The sequence below is a fragment of the Typha latifolia genome, chromosome 15 (genome assembly GCF_019914945.1).
Source record: "Typha latifolia isolate L0001 chromosome 15, TyphaL0001v2, whole genome shotgun sequence".
NCBI classification, from domain to species: Eukaryota; Viridiplantae; Streptophyta; class Magnoliopsida; order Poales; family Typhaceae; genus Typha; species Typha latifolia.
The window spans coordinates 6,314,441-6,342,403 of NC_133100.1; the positions used below are offsets into that span (position 1 = coordinate 6,314,441).

A 27,963-nucleotide genomic window follows, 5' to 3' on the forward strand; every position below is an offset into this window, starting at 1 on the left:
GAATGGATCAAACCGCAAAGAGGGTTGTGGCAAGGCGATCCACTGTCACCGTATCTTTTTATTCTTTGTTCATAGATACTTACCTCGCTATTCAACAAGGAGGTGTCGCGAGGTGGGGTGGAAGGATTCAAAGTAGGTGATGGGCAGATCTCGCACCTCCTCTACGTGGGCGACCTATTAGTTGTAGTTCGAGCTAATGAGGGGAATGCAAGAGGGTTGATGAACATCATAGACAAGTACACAAATCTCACTAACCAGAAGGTTAATGCTGATAAGTCGAAATTGTTCCTCCCAGCCTGAATTGAGAAGTCGCTGAAGGTAGAGCTAGCCAGCACACTCAACCTGAAGCATGCTAAGATGACGTTTGTCTACTTAGGGTTGAAGGTCTCGGGAAATAGAGTCTATGTCCTTAGTCACAGAGATATTGTGGACAAAGTGAAAAAAAAAAAAACTCATTGGTTGGAAGAGGAGTACTCTCTCCCTAGCATAGGATCACGATGGTCCAAGGTGTTCTTATGACGATCCCTTACTATGGATGTAGTCGAAGTGGCTACGAGAAACTATACTCGACACAATCATGAAGATAGCTCGTGCGTTTCCGTAGGAGAAGGCTGCTAACCAGTGTAGGTTACATCTAGTGGGTTGGAACACATTAACCAAACGAAAGGTGGAAGGTGGTTTTGGGCTGCGATGTCTACGGATGGTAAGGAAAGCTTTGATGGGGAAATATGTGCTAAGCCTTTTCACCAAAGACATGTTCTCTGGGTTAGCATCATGTTACACAAGTAAGGAGAGTTCTCCGTTTGGGAGGAGATGAAGGAGAAGAAGACGTCGTGGATATGGCGTGGTTTGGTCCGAACTACTAAGGAGATTAGATAGGGGGCTCTGGCGATCCATAGGGAATGGGAAGGATACTCGAATTCTTCTGGACCCATGGATCAATGAACTACCTATCATTCGGACTCCATGCTTGGTCAATCTTCACAACGTGGATGAAAAATCCAAAGTATAGGACTTCCTTGCGGAGGAAGGGTGGAATGTGAAGAAACTATGGAAGAGTTTTGGTGAGGACGTAGTCTCCAAAATATGCTCCTCATGCATGGAGGAAGAGAGCTAGAAGATATATGGATTTGGGCTCTAGCAGAGGATGGTGAATCCAAGATCAGGTCCATCTATCATTTTTTTAAGAAAATCAAGCTAGTAACTGGCCCGAGTGAGCAGCTCTGTGAAAGGTGGCTATGACGCCTAGGATTCGGCTTTTCATTTGGCAGACTCTAGGGCAAGCTAACTGCACGAGCCTACTTGCATGGCATCAACTGTGGATCAGATGAGGCGTGTGAGTTTTTTTTTTTTTTTTTTTTTTTTTTTTTTTGAGGAAAGTAGAGCTTGTATTAGCTTAAGAAAGATTTGTCTCCACCCCTGGTAACCAGGATTAGGAGTCTACAACCAATAAGTTACATAACTCTAGGGAAAAGGGTCTTTCTGGCCCAATTATAGATTTCATGGTTCCCCTTTTTCCCCGGTGGGTTGCCCAGTCGGCCACCTTGTTACAACTCCTATCAATATGGATCACTTGAACATTCCCCAGTCCCTTAATCTATTCGAGACACTCATGGACAAGGTTTCTCACCCTCCATGGACAAGGTATCTCCCTTCTTATGATGCCTACTGCCTCTATCAAGTTCGACTCAATGGTTAGTTGCTGCGCTCCTTCCATCATTCTAAGACCCATCCGTAGAGCCCATAGTTCTGAGAACAACGTCAATTCACTAGGACAAGGCTCCCACAGTACTAGCTGCACCGACCCATCCTCCTTTCTAACCACTGCGCCTACTCCACCTTGATAATCACCTTCAGTGAATGCTCCATCAACATTCACTTTTAGCCAGCCTGGTCTCGGTGGTATCCACTTATTTATATCTTTGGTCTTGATCTTAGAAGCATTCAATGCTTGGCAATACTCTAAGGTGAGCTGAGTCGCCCTCATTACCGCCACCTTTGGACTCGCTCGTTCGTTCCGGAATGCTACGTTGTTCCGCTGCTTCCAAATGGTCCATAAGGTAGATGCTATCAGACATCTAGTCCTCTTAGTATGCTCTACTTCTTGGTGGACGTTTCCCATTAGCCAATCCTCTCTTGGGTTGTACGTCATCCCCTGGTTCTGTGCATGAAGCACCTCCCAAACCTGCTTTGCAAACTGGCATGTGAAGAGGAGATGTGTCATTGTCTCGCCATGCAGCCCACACATTGTGCACAAGTCATCCGAAGCCATTCTCAGTGATCAAAGGTAAGTCATTGTTGGCAATCTGTTCCTACATACCTTCCAGCAGAAAGTTTTTATGCGAGGTGCTATTGACAAGCTCCATAGCCTCCTCCACCCCGACCAGCTCTCCTTTTTGTGACCATTTAGGAATTTGTATATGGACTGCACTCTCGTCTCACCTGCTGGTTGCCAGCTCCAAATCCATTTCTCCTCCATGGTGCTACTCCCATACTGCCTCGACTCAATGTGAAAAGCCACCTCCTCACCCCCTTCCTATATTAGCCGTTGCCTCGACCATAAGCTACTGTCCAGGAGGTGTGCCACTAGGAGTTCTTCATTTAGCATAGTTGCGCTCATAGTTAGTGGTTGCTTACACCATGGCGTTTCGAACATCCAAGGGTCCTTAACCGCTCTGATTGAATTGCCATTACCTACCAATTTCTGGCAGCCGCCTTTAACAGAAGCCACAGCCTTGTTCAGAGCTCGCCACACCCATGAACACACTGGCACCACCCTCGTCTCCCACGGGTCGAGCTCTCCATATTTTGCTCTAAATAGGTTCACCCACGGAATGTTCTCACGATTAAGAACCTTGAAGGCTAGCTTACCTTGCAATGCCGCCCTCACCAACTTCAGCCGTCTAACCGCCAGCCCTCATTCATCTTTATTTAGTGTCACCGCTCCTAACTGATAAGGTGCATACCTTGACTTTTGTTGTTGCTCCACAAGAAAGCACGGGCAATACCTTCAATTTTGTCTAGGATCAAATCCAGCACCCATGTACAGCTTAACCAGTAGGTTGGTATAGCCATCAACATAGCATTTACTAAGGTTAGCCGACCAACAAGAGAAAGCAGTCCCTTCTTCCAACCCGCCAGTTTCCTCTCTACTCTATCAACCAACCCTTGATGCTCCTTAGCTCTGACTCTCTTTCCTAAGATAAGAATACCCAGATAAGTGAAAGGCATTGCAGCTCTCCTCAGGCCAAGCATGGCAGCTAACTGGTCAGCTAAGGCTGGACTCATCCACTCTGGCAGGAACAGTTTCGACTTGGAGAAGTTTACCCTCTGATTGGTTAGGGATGAGTAGGTTTGTAGGCACTTCAATAAGCATTCTACATTAGTGGTGGTAGCCTGAACAGTTGTAACAACTTGCCCAAAAAAAATATTTTAAAGTTTCTGGGCACGATGTGGCCTGCCACACTACGGCCGACCTCGTGCCCATGCAAGTTGCTCATGCAGCTTGCGTGGTGAGGCGCCACGCGCCCACTGCCGCTACCACAGCCAACCAGCTGCGGCAAGCTGGCCGTGGTGAGCCCTTGCGTGACAAGACCATCAAAGACCATAAAGGCGTTATTTTGGGATTCCGGAGGAGCCAGCTAGCTGACGAGATTTAGCATACTGTGGAGACCCCCCAAGCGAGTAGAGTTTATACAAGTTTAGAATAATGTAGTTGCAGTCATTATACATGTCATGACACTGTAGGAAAATATCGGTATTAATACATGCATTTAGCGTACCACGTTATATCTTTACATATATAGTTATTGATAATTTGCTCATCATGATATTATGAGATTGTTAATGTAGCATAAGCATTAGTATGATGATGCTCTACATATATCCTGTATGATATACTCTTGCATATATATATATATATATATGTTGTGAATATAGAATGTAACGATCATAATGACTATGACATGTTTTATACACTCATAAACACTGCACCACTTCCACCTATCATTAATAGTCGGAACAAAGAGTTCTTTAAACCAGATAAATGTACACAAATTTAATTTAGTAACCAAACACTAGTTTTTCTAAAAGCACAGTTAAAATTGAGCATGAGTGTTGGCTAATCTCATTTTGCTCCCTAATTTAAATGATCTTAGGCCCAAAATAAATTTACCATTTTATCTTTGACAGGATTAAATGGAATAACCAATCATTTTGTGCCTAAAACAGTCATTGCATACCTCCAAGCATGCATTGCTTACTTGTAAATAGGCATTGCATATATAAAAAATTTGTATTGTAAAAAACAAAGCTCATAAAATAGATGCAAAATAAGAAGACTATAATTCAACATACATGAGAAAAAAAAAATTTGAAGGTATGAATAATCGGTTCACCACGAAAAGTTCGTCTTCTTTGTTTTTAAAATGGGCAGTGGAAAGGGATTAATTGTTGTTGGGATTAATTTTAATTTTTATAAATATTATTTTAGTGTACTACATTCATCGACTCCAAAGAGTATTTTGGTGAGTTTTTTAAAATATCCTCAATCTTTACTCCATAAGTTAAGAGTAAGGAAACTTAATATGTCGAAATAAAAACAATGCTTACAGACACTATTAACTAAAGGCTATTTGAAGAAGAAAAAAAAAACTCTTACATTTTAGTAATAATAAGCTGAATGTATTTATTTCAGTACGTATATTTTTATAATGAAATATATAAAATGTATATAAGAGATACATGTAATTACCTAATTTTGTTAAATTATCATTTTTCCATTGAAAAAAAAATTCAAACAAATATCGTCTCTTTACTATCCAATATAAAAAAGATATTTTCACAAATTATCTTCTAAATGTATTACTTTTTTTTATATCATATCAAGTGTAATATTGACCTTAAAACTAGTTTATAATCAAATATCATATTTTCTCCAAACTAACTTAAACTATCTTAGTCAAGTTTAAAAAGAAAATGAGTGTAGCTAACCAGGAGTTAATGCCAGAATATGGCTGTATAGTATGAACACCATTTATATTAGTAACAAGCTCACATGAAACGTAACACTTCTCTACCATAAAAGAAGAAAAGGATATTGATATCAAACAGTGGAGAGGATGATAATAGCAATTCTACTCCAAACAAAATAAAAACAAAGAAACGGTGGAAAGAGAGTTATAACCGTAGGATTCATGTGAATGTCTCGTGCCTTAGACTTTGCACTCATTCATTGAGAAAGAAAGAAAGAAAGAGATATTCTGAGAGAGAGAGAGAGAGAGAGAGAGAGAGAGAGAGAGAGAGAGAGAGAGAGAGAGAGAGAGAGAGAGAGAGAGAGAGAGAGAGAGAGAGAGAGAGAGAGAGAGAGAGAGAGAGAGAGAGAGAGAGAGAGAGAGAGAGAGAGAGAGAGAGAGAGAGAGAGAGGTTTCTAAACATAGAATTAAGACCTAATTAACAACTGAGTGATGGGTGCAAAAGAAGGAGCTTCTTTTGTAGAGTTTTTGGCCAAACTAGTCTTATTATTATCAAATATAGTTTAATTCACTGCGACTCTAATAAAAATAGAGAACTAATTAGCGTCTTATGTATATAAATTCTTTTAACTTAATTTTTCAACAGTTAAGATAAAAAAATATTTGACTATAAAATTATTTATTAGAATTACAGTAAATTACTTCTCGTTTGATAATAATTTAAATGACAATTTATTTTGATAAAATATTATATAAAATGAGTCGAGTTTGGTTTAAAAAAAAACCTCTGTTTTATATGCCATCTATGTTTTAATATTACCAATATTTCATTTCCTCTTAAATCCTACCCAAACATAGCAACTTAGTTGTCAGATCCTCATCCACTCAATCTCTCCTCCCCGCCCAGCAAACAAAATAAAATAAAAATATTCCGGCTGTTCGAAAGATTCATCCCCTTCCACCTCCCCTTGCCTTTTCTATAGTTTTTTTTTATAACTATTTTAAGTTTATGCCTACATATTTAATTTATTTCAAAATTTAAAAATTAAATGTAATTATATGAAAATTTTAAATTCTCTGAAAAAAAATTGGTAAGTTTTAGTGAGAAATTTTTATATAACTCGTTTTGATATTTAAGAGCTTTCAAATATAATTCGCCTGTAAAGTTAACAACTTTTAATCGGTTCAACGATTTTCTCTAAGCTGTTCATTTCCTGTCCTTCAGTAAATATTAACTATTATTGGAAGAATAATTTACTACCAGCAAAAAGAAAATTAAAATAATAAAAGAATAAAGAATGGCAGAAAGAGTTTAATATGGGTGTAGAATCCTTTTGTCATGCCAAATATTATACCCAGATAAATAAGTTATAAATATATGATAATTATTTTTGGATGTAACTTATTAGTTGAGCAATTTATATAACCGCGCAGAGAAAGAGTGATGTATATTAAATAAAATTATTTAATTAAGTAATATGGCATTTATGTTGATAAAAACTCAATTAAGCAGGTAAATAAATTTATAAGTCATCTAAATATATTGTATAGTTTGCAGACTTAGACCAATAAAAAATTCTAGAATTTATGTGAAATATATGGCTCGGATTTGCAATCATTTACGGAGAAAATTATACTTTGAGAGAGAGAAAGAGAGATGTTTTCGAACGTAGAATTTAAGACCATATCACACCTCAATAATTGGGGAGAATTTGCAGCAGGGGAGCTTCATTTATTGTCATATATATTAATATTTCAATTTGGGATTTTTATACATATGTCATAATAATCAGTACATTTTTTTAAAACATCATTAATTTTTAAAATGATTTCATCATTTCAATATATTGTACAGTCCAAAGAAGCTTATTTTAGTCATTTGAATATATTTGTTCATCCGTTAGAATTTTTTTTTCCAATAACCATTATAATGTTTTAAAAAAATTTAGTTGTAATTACGTAGAAAACCCTAGTAATTTTATATTTCCACTTAAGTCCTACCCAAATATAGTAACAACGCTGTCCGATTCCACGTGGCAGATCCACTGAATCTCCTCTCTCCGCGATCCAAGATTCCCCTCCTTTCACCTCCTCTCTTAGCTGTTCATTTCCTGTCCTCCAGTAACTACACAAACCGGAACAAAGGAGTTACTGCGGCTTTAAATAGACAAGAAGATGATGGGAGGAAAAAACTACTCTTTTCTCTTATTCACTCTAACTCCCCTCCTCCTTTTAATTTGCGTTTCGGTCCTTGAGGATGGGCGGGGAAGACGAGCGCGGCCATGAGCATGAGAGGTGCGAGAAGGACAAGAGCATCGACGACTGGCTTCCGATCACGTCGTCGAGGAACGCAAAATGGTGGTACTCAGCGTTCCACAACGTCACGGCTATGGTCGGCGCCGGAGTCCTTAGCTTGCCCTACGCTATGGCCGAGCTCGGCTGGTGAGATGCATATATATATAGAGAGAGAGGGGAAAAAGTGATCTTTTTATATTTGTTTTCTCTCTCTAAACGTACGTCGGTTATCTATACATTCTCAGGGGCCCTGGAATCGCAGTTCTCGTAATCTCGTGGGTGGTCACCCTCTACACCCTCTGGCAAATGGTGGAGATGCACGAGATGGTGCCCGGGAAGCGCTTCGACCGCTACCACGAGCTCGGCCAGCACGCCTTCGGGGATAAGCTCGGCCTCTGGATCGTCGTCCCGCAGCAGCTCGTCGTCGAGGTCGGCGTCAACATCGTCTACATGGTCACCGGCGGGAAGTCCCTCAAGAAGTTCCACGACGTCGTCTGCCCAGACTGCAAATCCATCAAGCTCTCCTACTTCATCGTCATCTTCGCCTCCGTGCACTTCGTCCTCAGCCAGCTCCCCAACTTCAACTCCATCTCTGGCGTCTCCTTGGCCGCTGCTGTCATGTCCCTCAGGTAATCAAGAAAAAATTTCCAAAGCTATGAGCGACACCAGCTTTGATTTTGTAACGATATTTTAGGCAATGCATCTTGGAAGACAAGAGTGAATCACAAAATGACTAAAATATAGGATGTTATTTTTGAAAAAAAAAATTCTATATATATTATTTGAAAAGAGAATTGCTGAACTTTTATGCCATATGCTATCTCAAGCTATTATTTGATTGTATCCATAAACACAGACATGTCTCTGAGCATCAGAGATATTGAGATTTGATCGATTTATGTAAGCTGATGCTCAGCGATTGATGTAAAGGATTGCTGCTGAAACTTTCACTTGTAATCTCAACTAAGAATTAGACATTTAGACCTTACAGTTCAACTGTTTACTTCTTTCATACAATACTTCTGACCGATTCTTGTAACTTCCTGCAGTTATTCTACAATCGCATGGACAGCTTCAGTCAGTAAAGGGAAGCAGCCGCATGTCGATTATGGTTCCAGCGCGTCGACGACATCAGGAGCAGTCTTCGACTTCTTCAGCGCATTGGGTGATGTCGCCTTCGCTTATGCAGGGCATAATGTAGTCTTGGAGATTCAAGCAACCATTCCTTCCAGTCCTGAGAAGCCCTCGAAGAAAGCAATGTGGAAGGGTGTCATAGTTGCCTATATCATTGTCGCACTCTGTTACTTCCCTGTTGCACTGATAGGATACTGGGCATTTGGCAATGCAGTTGATGATAACATTCTCATTACATTGGAAAAGCCTAGATGGTTGATTGCAACTGCTAATATGTTTGTGGTGATCCATGTCATTGGAAGCTATCAGGTGCTACTTCTACTTCTTTTTCATCAATCTGAATCACCTGGCTGATGTGCCATATAGCCAATGTTATTGAATTTATTTGATAAAAAGTCTTAACAAATTACCAGAGAAAAAACAAGTTGATTAAATATTTCTATTACTACTCTTTGCGGCTAAAGTATCTTAGTTAGATGGGTAGATTCTAAATAGTAACGATTCTTTATCATGAAATTGTATGTCTGCTTTGTATATTTTGATGAATCTCATTTTTCCTAATAAATCTCTTTAATACCTGAAACAAGATTTTATTTATCAATCTCAGAAACAAAATTTCAGAACAACATCAAGTATTGATCAAAGAGATCAAAACTTATCTCTGTTTTTGAATCATCTTCAACACATAAACAGCCAAATTTACAGTTTATGTTATGCAGTATGCTCAAATTAGGAGATATGATTTATGGAGAAAGGATCATCTACTCTTTTATTGTAACTAGTTACAATTGTTTAATGAGTTTCCTATCTAAATCATTTCTGCAGATCTATGCCATGCCTGTCTTTGATATGATAGAGACAGTTCTGGTCAAGAAACTTAATTTTCCACCGGGCCTCACTCTTCGCTTGATTGCACGTTCCGTTTATGTTGGTAATGTCATTTTCTCGAACTATCTTTAAAAATATCTTCCTTTATAAGCATGCAAAGAAATAGCTCTCTTCAACTCATAATGTTTCGACAAAATGCAGCATTTACTATGATTGTCGCTATAACCATCCCTTTCTTTGGTGGTTTGCTTGGATTCTTTGGAGGCTTTGCATTTGCACCAACAACCTACTTCGTAAGTAACTATACAACTTTTTCTTCTTCTAACTTCAAATTCTTAGCCTTCAAGTTACTCTCTCTAGGATAGCTGCAGTGTCTAAATAAGTTGTACTCCTAATAATTTCCTCCTCATCTGCCTGAATAACTATTGATTTTTGAATTCATTTGATCAAATTCTACAGCTTCCTTGCATAATGTGGCTGGCCATATACAATCCGAAGAGGTTCAGCTTATCTTGGTTCACAAATTGGGTAACTTGTCTGCCAATAGACTTATTTTTCTTTTACTTAACTAATACAAAAGCTGATACATTGCTGTTCATGGTCCTCAGATTTGCATCATACTTGGTGTTCTGTTGATGATCTTATCGCCGATTGGAGGACTAAGATCGATCATATTGAGTGCGAAAAGCTACAAATTCTTCTCTTAATCCTGCTAGCTACTATATAATGTAAACGATCAATCGTTCTGAGTTCGGATGAAGATGATTAGATCAACATGCTGAAGCATTGCAGTTTATAGTACTGAAATGTGCCGCTGTTCGTAATATTTAGACTCTGGTCAGTTAATGTGCTTAGGCATATATCAAGATTGTCATCTTGAGGACATGTCGAGCAAGAACTCGTTGTCAGTCTTCGTGTTTATGGTTTATTTTGTCTAGTATTAAGTCCTTGCTCTTGCTTGTATTAAAATTATTGTTGTGATGATATTAGCAATTAAATGTTTGTGTCAATGCTTAAAATAATTATAGAATTTACTATTATAGACTTAGATCAGTTATACTTTGAAGTTCCGAAACTTCTCCGTTGGCTCTTCGATAAAAGATATTCGAAAATTATGTATACTACTAGTTGGGAGAGAAACAAATGAAATCATTGTAAGAGTTCAGACTCCCGAATGTTCAAGGTGAATACTTCTTCTAGATCCAGCTACATGAGTTGCATAAAGCATATATTTGCTAAGAATTAATAATATGGAACATCACATTGGTAGACTATAATTTGAATACAATTTATTATTTTCTTTCATTGTTTCATATGTTCCCTTTCATACGGTTAGTGTTTAATTGGAATACTCAAACACCTCACATGTGATTGTAATTAGGGCTGTCACAAAGTTTGTTGGCTCATGAGGATAGAAATCTTGACTCAAGCTATAAACAAGTCGACCCGAGCTGAAATGAGTTTTTTCAATTAAAAAAATTAGCTTAATATTTTTAATATAATATAATATATATTGTATGTGTTATGATTTATGATAATGTGTTATAACACTGTTGGTTATATACTTCAACCTTGAAATAGGATGTGATATTTAAATTGGTTGGATAACATTTAGTCCCCAAGTCGAAACTAAGAATTGGAATCATTTTTTTACCCTCAAAAGTTATAGTATTATAGCTACGAAGTAAATATGGAGTTTTTGACCAAACTAGCCATGTTCCAAAACTTTTTTACCGAAACAAACTATCCTCAAACTTATTTATCAAATTGGGTCTAATTGACTATAGCCCTAACAAAAATGATAAACTGATAAGTATTTTTTCTCTCGACAAAAATACTAATTAATTCAGCATTTTTGTCTGGTCCTAAAATGTTGATCAGTTCAACTTTTTATATATGTAAATTCCTTTAACTTAGTCTTTCTGTAGTGTAGGAAAAAAATTGTTTAACTATAAAAGCGTTGAATTGATCAGCAAATTTAAAAATTATCTGGCTATAAAAATGCCGATCAATTCAGCGTTTTTATTAGGACTACAGTAAATTAGACCCATTTGTTAAATAAATTTGAGGCTAGTCCATTTTGGTAAAAAAAAATAAAAAAATGGGTCTATTTTGGTAAAAAAAACTCGTAAATAAGGTATAAAACTTTGGAAAAGCTTAGCTCAGTAAACCTATATTATTAGGCTTGTCACGCTCAACCTTATACCAATAAAACTTTGGCTTTCATTTATTAATTTTTCACCAAACTAGCTCTCTTTTAAAACCTGTGTCCCCGGGTAGATTTTACCTCAAACTTAATATCAAAATGAGTATGTGGCACTGTAGCCCTATGTAAAACACCGATAATTTCAATTTTTTACTCAGCAAAAAGTGAAACGCCGATCATATTAGCGTTTTATATTATAAAACTCTAAAGAGTTAACGTTTTTATCAAGAAAAACTAGAGAAAAAATTTTAAAAGTAAAAATCAAGAGGAGCACTGTTTTTTTTTTATGCAATTGAGTATATTTAGTTGCGGGAAATGACTATGTGATTCTAATTTATAGATTTTACTTCAAACTTAATATCAAAATGAGTATGTGGCATTGTAGCCATACGTAAAACATTGATAATTTCAATTTTTTACTTAGCCAAAAGTAAAATGCTAATTATATTAATATTTTATATTATAAAACTATGAAGACTTAGCGTTTTTATCAAGAAAAACTAGAGAAATTTTTATTATTATTATTTTTTTGTGCAATTCGGAGTGTATTTAGTTGCGGGAAATGATTCTAACTTATAGAACTTTTTCATATCTTCGTGACATATTTTGTGACTAAAATAGATAACCCAACGCAAAGTTATGAAGTTACAATTTTTTTTTCTTTATAATTTTACTTATATCTCTCTCGTTTAGCATTTTCAATAATAAAACACTTAATTTTTCAGCGTTTTAGGTATATCATCTTTTCTAATAAATCGTTAAATTGTTAATTATTTTTCTTTTATGTTTTACTTAAGAAAATGTTGATATAATCAACATTTTACTTATGGCTGGGTAAAACGCTTTAATAGTTCAATATTTTATTTAGGGCTACGGTGAAATAAACTCTTTTAGTATTAAATTTGGGTATAATTTATTTTGGTAAATAAAACTTAAAAGATGTTTAGTTTGGTGAAAAACTAATTAATTTTATTATTATTGTCATTGTGGTATTGCTGTCGGCATTATTATATATTATAATAATAATTATTATCGTTAAATAACTCTATTCAATTTAGTCTAATAACCACGAATGAGAAATAGAGTGCTAGTTTTTGACCAAACTAATAATTTTTTCAGAACTTATTTATCTAAATAGATTATACCTCAAACTCGATACCAAAGTAATATATCACCCAATAGCTCTACATAAAACACTAAACTTTTCAGCGTTTTATATAGCTAAAAGTAAAACATTGATCATATTAGCATTTTATATTAAAAAAAGTTAAAAATTTAAGCAATGTTTTAGAAAGAAATGAAAAAAATAGAGCTAAAATTTGGAGAAGCTTTTTTTTTTTTTTTACGATTCCGAGCATATTAGCTTATGAGATGACTGTATGATTTCAATTTATAAAATTTTTTATAAACGACGTATTTTATAACTAAAATAAATAATTGAACACAAAATTATAACGTTAGAAACTTTTCTTTATATTTTATGACATGTTTAATAATTTTAGTATTAAAATACTGAATTTTTAGTATTTTCTGTGTATTATTTTTTCTTCTAGTAAATTGCTAAATTGTTTAGCAATTTTTATTCCAATAAATACTGATTAATGTTTTATTTCGAAAAAAATACTGATCTTATTAACGTTTTAATTTTTGGGAAATAAAATATTTAACAATTTAGCATTTTATTTAGGATTACAGCAAATATATCTTTGGTTAAAAGTTAGCCAATTCGGTAAATAAAATTAAAAGTAGTTCTTTGGTTAAAAAAACTCAGAGGGCTGCCTACATTTTCCCGCCATTTTCTCGATCCCGCCTTCTCTCTCTCTCTCTCTCTCTCTCTCTCTCTCTCTCTCTCTCTCCAACTTCTGGGGTTTACAAAATCTCCTCTCCTCCAACCTCTGGGGTTTCCAAAATCTCTCTCTCCAAAACCCAAATCTTTCGCCATGGAAGAAGAGATCAAAGCGGAGTTCGAGAAGAGCGGCTTCTCCATCGACCAAGACGACTGGATCCTTCAGACATGTACCTTCCCCCCCTCTCTCTATGCCTCGTTTTTCTTCACGAAACCCTAAGAATGATTCACCTCTTTCTTCTGATTTTTTTCCTCTGACAGTGCTTACTTATTGCATCAATTACAAGCTCGCGCCATCGGATCTCGTCTCCAACTGGGAAATTTACTATCTTAACATGTAAGATTGAAAGAAGCATTTAGCAGCTTGTTTACTTTATCTTTTCCCTCTTTCTGTTACTTTCAAGAAATTACCTGGTATGGAGGAAAATCGAAGAAGGAAGCAATAAAACCACTAAAAGGTAGCAAATTTTGACGAGCCCATGATTTTTTTTTGGCCCTGATATCAAAGTTGTGAGCTTTGATTAGTAGGCTGTTTGCAAACTTTCTGGTGATTATTTTAAACACCTAAATTAAAGCAAAGGTTGAATTAGCTAGCGGTTTAGCATAATGACGAAAGTGAATTAGTCAGCATGTATTTTCACTTCTGAACATGCGATTCAGTATTTTGGCGCTAAAGCTTGCTTTGTTGATACAGTCTGACTCTAACATTGGCAAGTCGTTGGGTGTTGTTCTTAGCAGAGGTCTTATAACTGCTTCCCTTTTCCGCTTTAGTGTAGTCCAGTCTAGCTCTAGCATCGGCAACAACTTGCTTGTAAATGTTGTATCTGATCCATTCATAGTGTAATTAGAATGATCTGCGTAAAGTCAACTAAATCTAACAGTCCATTAATTTGGTCCCGGCAAAGACATCATGCAGAAATATAATTCTGGATTTTCATTTCACATTGTGTTACAATCATGTGTTGATATTTATTTCCATTGGCATTCACTGGTCGAATGCCAGAAATGTACTAGACTTGACATGCTAGAGTGGCCTTGAAGGAAGCATCTTACTCAAAATATCAAAAAGTGAGCTAAGAGACCAAATAGCACTACCAGTACCAGAGTTATGGGGTCTGCATCAACAAGAACTTTGGAAAGATCGAGTGATTTAGTCCTGTGGCTTCAAAAGCATTAGTCATAATGTTTTCGTAAGTGTGTTGTTACAAATGTTTATGCACATAGAGCAGCATTCACATGCAGTCTGCGGCATCCTGCTGTCTTCTGCAATAAGTTTGTTTTAGCTCAAATGCCCTTTTCCATCCTTTAGATCTTCTCTTATATCCAATGCTCCTTCTAAAGTTCATCAGATGTATAAAATGCTATATGATCAGGTGAGGTTCCCCGTAAAAAAATTGTCTAAAAACACAGAAGCTTACAAGTTATCTCATTTTATTAGTCATGTAGTATATATATTCTAGTTTCTATGTAACTTTCTGGTTTTCTGTTTGATATGAAGTGCCTCTCTGAAAAGTTAATATATAGTTGGACTAATATAACAATTTCAAAAATCCCCTAATCAATAGTGCATGTTGACATGTTGATACAACGCATGATGGTCAGGCAGCTAAATGGATTGAAGGTGGAAAACATTCACATGGATGGTTTTTTATCACATCTTCAAAATGAGCTGAAGGAAAGACTAACTAAAGAGGAAGCTCGCCTGCATATTTACTCCAGCAATGATGTCGACATGTGAGTTAAAGATGTTACCAAGCTTACATGTACAACTTTGTGTTTTCTTTTACCTATTTTTTAACATTAATATTCCATTTTGTCCAGGCATGATTTTCCACAATAAAAATTCCTAAAAGGTTCTTTTATGCAGGCTTTTAAGTAATGAACATGATCCTGAAGAGGGGTTCCTTGACACCCCAGGCAATCAGTATGAAAGGCCATATGTGGAGTCATATAATTCAGAGTCAACACCTAGAACGAATGAAAAACCTTCATCTAGTAAAGAGTCAAAAACCCATAGCAACATTGTAACTCCTTTTGGACAGAGAATCAACAAATTTGCATCACATTTTGCTTTCAATGCTCAAAATATGGTTAATGGATTAAGCAAGCAAGAGGTAGGAGACATGGACGAAGATATCATCAGAAGAGTTCAACCTAGTGAAAGATGCTCATTGCAAGTCCACCGTTCACAGCCAGAATCAGGATGCAGGTTCATGTATGACAGAACAGAAGATAGGGTAAGGGGCACCACTTGGCATTACAGATTCATGGTACTTTATTTATATTTCGTCTATCTAATTATTTTCTGGTCACAGTTTAATTCACTTGACACCCGTATTAGAAAGTCTATGAACTTGCTTGCTGCATCTGGACTTCATGGAGAACCTGCAGATGCTACAATGGCTTCACAGGTAATTGGTTGCTAGGATCAGAGCTTCATGACTAGTCGTGTAATTTTAAGATAATGACTTAAACTTATCTTTCATCTCAGAAAAATGTATTTTCAGTTGGTATGGTTATTTGTGATGGAGAAGGTCATCTAAATGAGAAATCCGTCTTGCTACAGGGAAGGTAAAATCACCTATTCACTACATTTTTAACAGTCAATAAAATTTTGGTTCCAGCTTACTGTTGATATCTTTATCTTGTGATAGCATTGAACATTCTCAAGGCCAGCGTGTCCGCCTTGATCTCCAGAACCTGACCCAGTTTTCCTTGTACCCCGGTCAGGTACACCTCTTCGACTATGTCTACACGCCATAATTCTGATCTATTAGCTGTATTTTGGTTCTATGTTCTAACTTCAGTATGGTAGGATATAGGCTGTGGGCATTGAAGGTCATAATCCTAGTGGACACTGTTTTATTGCATCAAAACTGGTCGATTCTATACCCATATCTGTTGAAGCTGATTTGCCTCCTAATAAGAAACCAGCTGTCGCTCAGGAAAGTCAATCATGTTCTTCCTCCGCATCAAGAGCACTATCCGTGGTTTGTATTCCTTATAGGCTTATACCACTTGTTAGTTGTCAACTTGTCATCACTATGGTCTGCACATACCCTGTTTTGATTATTAGTTGTTAGTACTATTTTCTTTCCTCAAGTCTTTTATTCTAAAATATGATTTTCCACTTGTGAATGCTTATTTTGAGAAACTCCCAGATGTACATCCGACTTTTAAAGGTAATCTATTTTTTATTTCCTTCTCTTGAATGTTTGTTGATGCCTAAACAGTAAAGAGCTAACCAAACATCAAGTGGAAATTAGTGCCATTATGTCAATGATGCTATGATGTGCAGGGGAACATATTGCATATAGACATCACTACCATTAGTTAATACTACACTTACATAAGCATGAAAGGATTAGAATTTCTGGGTTTTTATGCTTCAGGAACATATGTGATATGAAGATATTCATATCATGTTGCTAAAATATCTTTCTATGTAGTATTAATCTCAAACTGCGAAGCATGGATACTAATACTGGATACGTGGATACGATAAATTCTTAAAAATTAGGATACAAATACGGCAATAAAAAAAATAAAATTTTAATATATTGGAAACCAATACAGCATATGGTAAAAATTAATGCATATCATTCTATTCATTGAGTGAATGAATGAATAGGTGCTCCAACATGATCGCAGAAAACATCAATTAGGAATGATAAAAACGAGCAATAAAAACCTCAAATTCTCATATCAAATACAGAGAGAAACATAGAGCAATAGAGCAAGCATAAAGTGGGGTACCTCAGTCACGTGTCACTGGAGGGAATCATCGTCACGTGAGAGAGTTGCTGTTGCGTGAGGGAGTTGCTGTTGCGTGAGGGAGTCATCGTCGAGTAAGGGAGTCGTTGCGCATGGGAGGGAGGAAGGCCTTCATCACCAACTTGCTGGAGGGAGGACGAGAAAAATAGTTGCCGCCTGCAGGAGAGATGAAGCTTCGTCCCCAGCGCGTGAGGTTAGGGTTAGATCGCGAGAGGGAGAGGAATGAGATTGAGAGATTGCTAGGTTTGGATCGAAGGTAAGTTTTTTAAATGTTAATGAGTTGTTTAGCAGGCTAATGGGTTTTGAACCAATTTTAATTGAAATCTTGACCCGCTTAACATAAATAACTCAAAAACATTATCCTAACGCATCCCCGCTATATCCCGCCATATTGGGTTATTAAAATTACTTATTTTAATTCACATACTTTTGTCAACTGTATTCAATATGTATAGAGGCCGTATCCAAATTACGTATCCGAAATCGATACGAAGGCCTAAATGAATTATCCGTGCTTTATAGATTTTAAGCCAAAAGAAATAACTTTTTGCTCAATCAGTGGCATCAACTTCATCTTACCTATGCTTGGATTCTCAAGAATCTCCTGGATTTATTGTAACACCACCAAATACACGTGCTTCTCACATGGATGGAACCTACATGATTTTCACATGACTTGTTGGTTAAGGTTTCAATACAATAAACAGGAGAAAAATCCACATTTTCATAAATAATATAAATAAAAAGAAGTCCATCACATTATAGACCACAACAATTCTCAAAATATATATCCATAGACAGATACAATTGCCCACGCAGAGGCAACAAACCGTCTTGCTTAATTTACAAGAATAAAAAAAAAAGAGAAATAAACAACAATTCTTTGCCAAATCCTCCACGAACTCCGTCTCATCTACTAATTTGAAAATATTTCTATCAAAAGGTGGTGAGTATAAAGCTCAACAAGTGACCACTTCTACAGTTTAAAAGTAGTGAAAATAAAGATGCAACTATGTGATAAATATAAATATGCTCATCATGTTCACAATCTGTGTATTAGTACCAAATACTCATCATGTTTATCTAACGCACACATGCATTAGCACTCTTATAACATGACATGCATCAATTCATACTATCATGTCCTTAAATTCAAACTCACACCGAGTATCACCCATAGGCCATGTCAACACTATACAATAAGATATGCACCACCTCAGTCTATTAAGTCTTTTACTTAGGCCTAGAATACCCAATGAGGGAGGATAACGAGAGGAAGCTCAAGGGACTGGCAGGGCGAGTCACAAGGTTGTCAACCGGCTGAATTCTCGGCGAGACTGAGAGGAGGAAGATGCGAGTGGAAAAACACTAAATCAATTAAACTAAAATTAACTTCATAGAGTTGAAGAGGACTCACCGGCGGTGCGGGCCACGGGGTCAGCGAGCTCCGAGAGCACCTCGGCGTGGGGAGAAGAAGGGGGAAAAGGGGTTGCTGCGAGCGAGAAGGAAGGAAAAAGAAAAGAAAAAAAAGGAAAGCAAGAGAAGAGAAGAGGGAAGGAGAGAGGGAAGGGGCGCACGTGCCCGGTACGTGTGCGCCTGAATTATTATTATTATTATTATTATTATTATTATTATTATTATTTATTTTTTTTCAAGGGATGCTACATTTATCATTCAATTGATGAAGATGAATATTCAAAAGAAAGAAGAAATAAAGCCATTTTTATCTCCTCATCTAGTATCAAGCATTACCATTGCCTTGGCTCTGGTTGCTATATCACCAGCTAGCATCAGTTGATGCTGTCTTTCCTCTTCACAGTATATCCAACAGTTTTAAAGAAGAGCCTTGATCTTAAATAATGTTTCTGAAGGGTTGTGGTCTATTGAACAAATGTATTAGTTAAACTGTGATACATAAACTGAACTGTCGATAAGGCTTTGGTGTGACAGTAAGGCTTTCCCCTTGCATCCAAGTGGCTGCGGTTTTGTGTCAAATGACCTCTTCAGTAATGAGTCAAGACTGTATGCATCTTGCTCTTGTCAGAACAGCAGAGTCATCGTGTATCAGGACATCTTTAAACTAAGCATCATTTGACAGCCCTCTCTTCTGGATGCTTCATTCTTCATGTCAGACATCCTTAGTGTCTCTAAAATGTCTAGAAAATGGCTAATCAATGTGGTAACTCATATAAGAAAACCATATGAAGCCAATTATGATGACTCAAAATTCCTTGTGTAAGATAATATGAACAATGGTGCACACTGACAGAAAATGAAATTTTATTACATAATTTAATTACATAAAAATGGCGCATATCGACAGAAAAATGAAAATTTATTTTTTGGTGTAGAAACATAATGCAGTGTGCTGATTATTTATGACATGCCTTATGTATTCAGGAACTTGAGAAATGTACTTTATGTGAGAATAAGGTCACAAATCACCTGTACAAATTGCATGTAACATGCTTTATCAGGAACAGGATAGTTAATTCAGGAACTTGAACTAATTCAATTATGGTGGCAATTGGTTTTTCTTATAGGTTATTGCAGCAGGTCCTTTCACAACAACTGATAATCTGTTGTTTGAGCCACTACAAGACTTGCTTGCATATGCTAGTAGGAAACAGCCTCAACTGCTTATCCTGGTGAGTACAAAGTTTATTGATGCAATTCAGGAAATAGTATCCTATGTTTTATATCAAGCATCACTCTATCTTTTCTATTATTTAAATTGCTTTCACAGATGGGACCATTTATTGACTCTGAGCATCCAGATATCAAAAAGGGTACTGTTGAAAGGAGCTTCTATGACATTTTCCATCTTGAAATCCTTAGAAAGGTTTATGATGCTACATTATTCATGCTGGCAAATTTAGATATGATATGGTTGAAAATTCATGGTTTTTATGTTTTATCCATGCAGTTGCAGGATTACATTGAGTATATGGGTTCCCATGTCCGTGTGATTCTTCTTCCATCAGTACGCGATGCTCATCATCATTTTGTTTTTCCTCAGGTACTTATCTTTTTGCAGTTCCAGTATATAGTTCCCCATGAAGCACCAAATGTTAATAGTTTATCTTTAGCAACAAAATTTGTTGTGTTACTTGGCTGTTAAGATGGCTATATTTTCAAGTAGTCAAACAACTCCTTTTCTCTGATATTTCTATATGTTCCGTAAGTGATACTTATGTTGGCACTCTTCTTTGCAGCCTGCATTTGATATTGATCTTCCTGAAGATAGTAGACCGCAGGTATTAGTGTCCTCATTGCCACTTTATCTGAACATCATCTTGGAGCCATGCATTAGAATCATGTACTATTTTTATTACAACACAATTACTAATTTTGTTGTCTTTATCATCATAATGATTCCTGCAGATAACTTGCCTTGCAAATCCGGCCCTGTTCAGTTCAAATGAGGTACAAATTTGTGAAATTATGAAGATAGTAGTTGATGTCAACATACTTGTTAGTTAGTGTGAGCTACTTATGACATGCAAAGCTGATTAATTAATATAGTTAAAAACTGCTTATTCCTCTTTCAAAAATAAGATAGTTATTTGATTCTTTAGTTATTCTTATTTTTATCAAACATGATTATGTACTACCTATGGATGGTTGTGCCGGCTGCCTACCGGCAAGTGGCACTAGGAGTGCCGCACGACATCCCTCCTAATAGCTTCGCCGCTTGCCATCGATCTCGTCGTCGAGCTCGCCATCGTTGATTGTTACCGACATCGCCGGATCCGAATCCACAATTTAAGTTTTTAACCGATAACCCCCTTCTCCCTCTCTCTCTCTCTCTCTCTCTCTCTCTCTCTCTCTCTCTCTCTCTCTCTCTCTCTCTCTCTCTCTCTCTCTCTCTCTCTCTCTCTCTCTCTCTCTCTCTCTCTCTCTCTCTCTCTCTCTCTCTCTCTCTCTCTCTCTCTCTCTCTCTCGATCTTTTTTTCTCCCTCCTTTGGGCTAGGGCACCCAATGCGAGCTCGGGTGACGGTGACGACGAAGGCAAGGGCAAAGTCGAATGTGAGTATCCTTTACCTTTTTCTCTCGTTCTCTTATGGCACGGCCGGCACGTACCGGTTGGCACGGTCCATGCTTGTGGCATGGTCCGTGCTTGTGGCACGGCTATCATTGATACTACCAACATGCAAACCTTCTTGACAATTAATACTAAGTATTAGTGCATAAAGCTCTGACTGCCATGGGCTTCCAAGTCTCCTTTTTAGAGATCTGGAACCAACGCCAGTCTTGCTTCCCCTCTACCCCAAGCTTGTCATTTGAGCTTCTCTTCTTTCCTTCTCTTCTAATTTCCTTCTATTTTTTTTATATAAAAAGAGTTGAAAATCAGCTAGTTATAATTTTGGGCTGGCAAGCGCCAGAACATCAAAAAGATGTAACGTGTCCTAGGGAAGGGAATCACCCTCCTTAACAAAAAAAAAGGACTTGAAAACCTGCCATAGTTTGCTACTGAATCTGTCATGCTATTTTGTGGGCAGTAGCTACGGAAAAAGAGGAGCAGCTCAAAGTCTTTGAGTATATCAAAAATTTTCCTACAATGTTGTGAATCCTCCAAGGAGGGGATTCCTTACTGTTGAGAACATTCACCCATCACCAGAGAAGCTTCAAACATTATGTGCGAAGAGAACCCCTTGCCTCAAGCAAGCCTATGTAGACTGCCCAAGCTTCGGAGGAGAAGCCAGAGACTAATTGGGGTTTTATCCACACCTGCACAAAGGAGACCACCGTTGGGTTTTCTAACCACAAAGCCAATAGATCAGATCAAGAGTGATCACCGCACTTGTCAGGGGCCGAGTTTTTCTTGACCCACCCCAAAGGAGGTGGTTCCCATCGGAGCCAAATAGTATGGACATTGCTACGAGTAGAGCTCATGTAGTCCTGAGTATAATCAAGAACAAGATTAACCACCCTTCTAGTAGCCGAGAGAGGAAGGGACAACTGTTCTCCAAACACCTTAGCATTCCTCTTCCAAATAGGCCACAAAGTAGAGGCAAACACATGTAGCCAGAAGCAGTTAGGCCTATCATCACAGGCCAAATTACTAGAAATCCAATCCAGCCCAATGGAGCAAGCAAGAGAACACCTCAAAGCCTAACAGATCAGCAACATGGTTCCAAATCTCCACAGCAACCCTACACTCAAAGAAGAGGTGGGTTGTAGTTTCAGGCCAGAGCCCACAGGATGCAAAGATCATTCATGCCCAAAGCCCCGTGCCGTGACGTGTCATGGCGTGCCGACTAGCATGAAGGTGTGTGGCATTGGCACAACAAGCATGCCAACCTGTGCTTATCAACACGAGTCAAGTGATGCTCCAAAGCCTCCAATAAGCCAATATAAATGTCACTTGCAGCCCACTTTACTTAATTGGAATGAAAGTGAAAGAAGGTGAAATAGAGGAGAGTGCGAAAAAAAGGTGGTGGCTGCTGGTGACACCACCGCCGAAGGTCCAAATTGAAGACATCAACATTAGCCCTATGACTGCGATAACCCACGCAAGGTGGAGGAAAGTTGAGCAAGGCACGGTTGAAGGCAAAGTGAGTACCATCCATGACCGATGACCATAGTGGTGCTTGATTCTCTTATCTAGGCCATAAGCAATTACAAAGGATATCAACAGACTCCTCATGAAGAGATAAGAACATTAGGAAGGTCGAACGCAACCGACATCGATGTTGTCGGCCAAACGCGACAAGCAAATCCAACAATGGGAGACTACATGGTGTAGCCTCCCTCAAATGCCTAGAACACTTGTGAATAACCACTATCTACTTTATTAAACTAAAATACAAAAAAACTATCTACTTTATTAAATACAAATGCCTAAAATAAAAAAAAAACTAACGCAAAACACTATCTACTCTATTAAATTGAAATTAATTGCATGGGATGGAGGACTCATGGGTGATCTATATGTAAAGTCTGATTGCTCCGGCAAGGCTCCAATGGACAATCTAACAATGCGTGCTCCAATAAGGGAAGAAAAAGAAAAGAATGTGACTATGATGGTGTGAGGAGTGGGCAAGGCTAGGGTTTTTGTAAATGAAAATTTTCTATGGTTAGTTGTTAAATAAATTGATGATATTGATTGAGGAAATCAGCCACCTCCATCGTGGCGTAATGGGCGAGAGAGAGGGGAAAGAGATGCATGTGGCTGACTTTTTTTTTTTTTGTTGGTTTTTACACAAGTATGACAATTGCCAATAAGGTTGACAAGCCCATCCCTCATGTTCACGACTACTTTACACAGACCCCTCCAATACTAAGAGGATTTAGGAGTAACCATAGAAGACCAATGATTTGTGCAGCATAAGTTAAATCCACACGACCCTCTCACCATTGAACATACCCACAACCTGCTTTCCTTGGAGGATAATTTTGCACACCCTCAGATTTCCTAAGGCCAAGCCACCATCAACTTTGGGTCTTAAGACAAAAATTCCAGTTAATGAGATGCAACCCTCTCTCCCCCTCTGTCCCATATGAACTTTTGAGCAATCCTAGAGACAACATCAAGAGTAGAGTTCAAGATCCAAGAGCAATTGAACCAAAAGTTAGGGATAGTAGTGAGAGCAAAGATTGACGTGTCATGGTATGACAGGCATCGTGGACGATAAGAAAGGAGAAATAAAAAATAAAAAGGGAGGAGAAAGACTATAACACAATTACCAATTCTGTGCCACCACTTTTGTTGAGATATTTTGCCCTCTTCTCATGTGGCATGCCCTAGATCGGAAAATCTGCTCTTTTTTAAGCAGATAGTCTCTTAAGAGGATTTGCTTCAATGGTTTTATAAGGGGATCTGCATAAGTTAGATCTAACTTAAATTAGTTAGATCCATCTAAGTGGATTTCACTTATAACAAACTGCTCGAAGCTAATCATGAGTAAATCATTGACGGGGCGTACCAGTTGCACACCCCTGTGCTAGTCCGGTTTCTGTGCCAATGTGGAGCATTTTTTTTATTTCTATCAATTATCATCAACTTAAGTCTTTGATCATTCCCGTTATTTTACGTTGAACTAGATATTTGTTTTAATTATTAAACTATTATCAATTAATATTATGTGTTGAATGTTACAATGTGTTATGGAGTATTCAATCATATTATTGAGTGTTCAATCAATAATATTAGTTTTAGTGAATATATCAATCATATTATGTGTCAAATAATTATTTATATTTAACTATTGCTTTATCTTTAATAAAATATGTCAGTTACAAAAATAATCTAAAGATAAAACACTAAATTGTAGATTTTAATACGTATATTTGAACCAAAAATTAAAAATTGACATGTCGAAGACCTAAAAACATCTTTAAATATTTTAATTTTTTTATTAAAAATATATTAAATGTATGCTAGTAGCATGTGGGGACGCGCTGAGGGTGTGCTGTGCCGATGGTGGCACGGCCATCGTTGAGTGTTACAAGCCATTTTGAAGCTAAGTTGGTTTTTAGGGATTTAACAATGCTATGCATTAGCCTATATTTGGAAATAGGGTTGCCTTGAATAATATAAGTGGGGTATGGTATGTGGAGAGGACTTTGATCCTAAAGAAAGGCACTAAAAAGTGGTGGAAAATCTGGATGGTTGCGTTTGTGTGGTCTATTTGGCTAGAATGTAATAGGTCATTTTCTTCTTGAAGAGTATGAAATATTGGGATGAACTGTTATACAATATTATCCTTGTTATCTGTTGGGCTGGTTTGTTGGGGGAGGGAGGAATGCAGAAGGCAAAACTTATTCTGGAAGGCAATAGCAGTTGAGTTGAAGGCGTGCTGATTTTGTTTTTTAATGTTTCGGTTGTATTTTGGGTGAGCAGACTTGGTGGATATTTATGCTTTTGCTGGTGGCAGATATATGTTAATATGCAATATGGATGACTTTTTGGTAGGGATTTGTGTTTTTGGATGTAAATAATTTGGTGTAGTATAAGGTTTACTGTCGTGTTGTTTGTTAATAGTAGTGTAATGGCTTAGGATGTGGTTATAGGAGGTATGCGCCTTTAGTTGTATGTTTCAGGTAGCTAGGAAGTTGCAGCAGGTCGCCAAATAGATTGGTAACCTTCTGAACTGTTACTTGGGGCCCCGTAAACATGATAAGAAAAACCTGGGATAGAGATAAAGTGAGGACTTATCTTGGGATAAAGGTAGTTTTTATCCCAATTTCATTTTGGGTATTTGGTCGGAAACGTTGGGATAAGTATTGAATAGAAATATGGGATAAGAACAGTATTTAGTTGTGATAAGAGATAAAAATGATCAAATTAACCTTATCGCCCTTTTCTTAGTTTAATGTATAGATTTTTTTTCCTTTTTTGGAGAAAGATGAACAATAGGTTTAAAAAATTAAATATAAATTGTAATTTTATTTTACAACTATTATATTATCTTCTCACGGGTAATTTTGGAATTCTTGGCCAAAAATTAAGTTGACTTAATTCACCAAAATTTACACAATATATATCATAAATAGCATCACAAATGAACATTCCGCATCACAATATTTTTATTCCAAATATGTTTTAATATATTACTAATTACTATATTATAAGGCCATATGACAACATGAGTACCTGAATATAAATTGGGATAAAGATTGGTCATTTTAATATATTGTCAGCTGCAAATTGGTTATTTTTCCTTTGGGATAAAGGAGTGACATAACCCGTTTTTTTTAATCCCAACCAAAACCTGAGATAAAGTTACCCCAAAAAATCCCAATTATCCCATTGTTTTTATCCCGACATTTTAACACTCGTTTGGCACTGATCTTTGGATAGGGGTCTATCCCACTATGCCAAACTGGCCTTGGTTTTGCATGTTGTAGTGAAATAGAGCCCATGAAGCTTTTATTTAAAAAAAAGGAAACAAAAAAGGAGAGATTTACTCCTCTTTCGTATCTTCTTTCTAATCCTAGGTGTTCTCTTCATCTCACCTCCATTAACAGTCTTCACTTCTTCCTATTACTTTAATCTAGAAATACATCTATTGTAAATCATCTATATACAGAATATGCTCAATTTGCTGATGCACAAGTTATGAAACCCTGACTAATGAGAATGAGACTCAGTGGCAGAAATATTACCCTCTTTAAGGTTTTTGATAGACTTGTAGAAGGTATATGTTTAACTAAACTTAACTCCCAAATGCATGGACTCATTTTGCTTCCTAGAGTGGTGGAGATCCTCTGCATTATTTGAAGCCGCACTTGATTTATTTCACAACAATAACCTTTTCTTGTCCATCCATAATTCTTGATACCTTGTTTGAATTATCAAAGGATTGCAATAGACACAAATCCTAGTATTATACAGCTGATGTAGAATTGTAGATTCACTGTTCAGTTTCCTGCACTTCATTTTCACCTTTGCTTTTGATCAGCTAGCTTCCATCCTTGTAGTTCTGCATCTCTGCATCTTATATGGCTAGCTCTGATCCAATCTTTTCTTTCACAGATAATGTTTGGTTGTTGTACTGTGGATATCCTGAAACAGCTCAGTAGTGAAGAGATTTCTCGGAATCCACCTGATATACAATCTTCTGACAGGATGGGCCGACTTGCGATGCACCTACTGAGGCAACACAGGTAATTGCAATAATTTCTTTTTGCCTCAAACAAAAAGTTCTCAGATGATTATTGTGTTGATGGATTGACATAATTTTACTCTTTCAATAGCTATTATCCTCTATACCCGCCCGCGTTGGGTGTTCCTTTGGATTTTTCGCTTGCACCAGAAGCTTTGGAGATCCCATCAATTCCAGATGTTCTTGTTCTTCCTTCTGATCTTGCTCCTTTTGTGAAGGTAATAGTGGTTAGATTTATTTTCCAGTACACACAGTAGAATTGATTTTCTTACCAATGTTTTCTGTAAGTGCATAATCACGGTCCTGCCATGAGTTGTTACATTTTGTTTTAAATATCTATTACTTAATTTAGTTAAAAGTGAGGCTGATAGTCAATCCTTCAGTGAGATCACCTAATGAACTGACTGAGTTCCTTGTCATGAGATTCAACAGTTTTTTCACCACCTTTTTTCTTTAAGAGAGTTTTTGCACCACATTACCTGCATACCTAAACCAATGATAAAGAAAAGTAGTGTACTACTGCTTGAAACATGGGGTTTATGTGCATAGCAGCATTTAATCGCTTGAGCAGCTTAAACGATGTGACAAGGAACGGTTGGATGATGCAGGTGCTGTCCCTTGGAGAAGGAAATGAAGACAAAAGGTGTTTGTGTGTGAACCCTGGAAGATTGGCCAAGGGTATTGGCGGGGGTACTTTTTTGGAGCTCTACTACAATGAAAACGTTGACCAGACAAATGCCTCAATCATCCGAATCTAGTTTTACAATTGCCAGGTATTTGATACATCCAGCAACTCATTTCAATTTTCCTCCGTTTTTGCATCATCTGGAGTATAGCTTGCCCACTCCGTTATCCATGAATCCTTGGAGGTTATATGTCCTATATTCAGTCAAATGATGCAGTCATTTGATCAAGGATGGTTTGATGATTAACCTCCTCTTCAGTCAGCGTAATTGGTTGTTTAGCTAATTAAGATTGGAGGGAAGGCATCTGTTGTCACGTAACCATGTTCACACTGAAATTTCCTTTAACGTGTAACTATTTCAGTCCGACTCTTTGCCATTTGTGTCAAATGTAAGTTGTTTTAGCAGAAAGTTGTATTATCAGCATTTGAAGCTAGGAGGGAGCATCAAAACTCTTTTTTTTTCCTTTGGTGGCAGCTTTAAATGTTTGAAATTCATTAGAATGAACTGATTCCAACACTTACTCGATGTATGATACATAATTTCCTGTCAAAATGTTTTAAGGTAAATAAGAGACGTTGGTTTGCAATGTATTTCAGCTATGCTAATTATG

The 27,963-nt window shown here is 37.1% G+C and overlaps 2 protein-coding genes across 5 annotated transcripts; both read left to right on the forward strand.

Annotated features, from left to right (window-relative positions):
* Window positions 1-7,185: 7,185 nt before the first annotated feature.
* On the forward strand, window positions 7,186-10,289 carry LOC140802022 (lysine histidine transporter 1-like). The gene is made up of 7 exons (XM_073157428.1): window positions 7,186-7,415; window positions 7,514-7,897; window positions 8,318-8,711; window positions 9,228-9,333; window positions 9,432-9,523; window positions 9,690-9,758; window positions 9,839-10,289. The coding sequence occupies exons 1-7, from the start codon at window positions 7,231-7,233 to the stop codon at window positions 9,935-9,937; spliced, it is 1,329 nt and encodes a 442-aa protein (XP_073013529.1). The 5' UTR covers window positions 7,186-7,230; the 3' UTR covers window positions 9,938-10,289.
* A 2,975-nt stretch (window positions 10,290-13,264) lies between these two features.
* Window positions 13,265-27,943, forward strand: LOC140801639 (uncharacterized). Of its 4 annotated transcripts, none has more exons than XM_073156846.1 (16): window positions 13,265-13,452; window positions 13,544-13,619; window positions 14,885-15,016; window positions 15,150-15,519; window positions 15,598-15,693; window positions 15,774-15,853; window positions 15,937-16,012; window positions 16,105-16,272; window positions 19,600-19,704; window positions 19,803-19,898; window positions 19,983-20,075; window positions 20,272-20,316; window positions 20,441-20,482; window positions 26,538-26,668; window positions 26,759-26,885; window positions 27,276-27,943. In XM_073156846.1, exons 1-16 carry the CDS (start codon window positions 13,377-13,379, stop codon window positions 27,423-27,425), a joined length of 1,863 nt encoding a protein of 620 aa, XP_073012947.1. In that variant the 5' UTR covers window positions 13,265-13,376; the 3' UTR covers window positions 27,426-27,943. The 4 variants fall into 4 exon arrangements, with proteins under 4 accessions (XP_073012947.1, XP_073012949.1, XP_073012948.1 ...); XM_073156848.1 differs by having other exon boundaries at window positions 19,989-20,075; XM_073156847.1 differs by having other exon boundaries at window positions 13,266-13,452; window positions 20,272-20,313.
* The last annotated feature ends 20 nt before the right edge of the window (window positions 27,944-27,963 follow it).

Coding starts and splice junctions, on each gene's coding strand:
- LOC140801639 (XM_073156846.1), top strand. CDS start 13,377: ATGGAAGAAGAGATCAAAGCGGAGTTCGAGAAGAGCGGCTTCTCCATC. Junction 15,854..15,936: donor TCCGTCTTGCTACAGGGAAG/GTAAAATCACCT, acceptor ATCTTGTGATAG/CATTGAACATTCTCAAGGCC. Junction 16,273..19,599: donor CATCAAGAGCACTATCCGTG/GTTTGTATTCCT, acceptor TTTTTCTTATAG/GTTATTGCAGCAGGTCCTTT.
- LOC140802022 (XM_073157428.1), top strand. CDS start 7,231: ATGGGCGGGGAAGACGAGCGCGGCCATGAGCATGAGAGGTGCGAGAAG. Junction 7,416..7,513: donor GCTATGGCCGAGCTCGGCTG/GTGAGATGCATA, acceptor ATACATTCTCAG/GGGCCCTGGAATCGCAGTTC. Junction 8,712..9,227: donor ATGTCATTGGAAGCTATCAG/GTGCTACTTCTA, acceptor TCATTTCTGCAG/ATCTATGCCATGCCTGTCTT.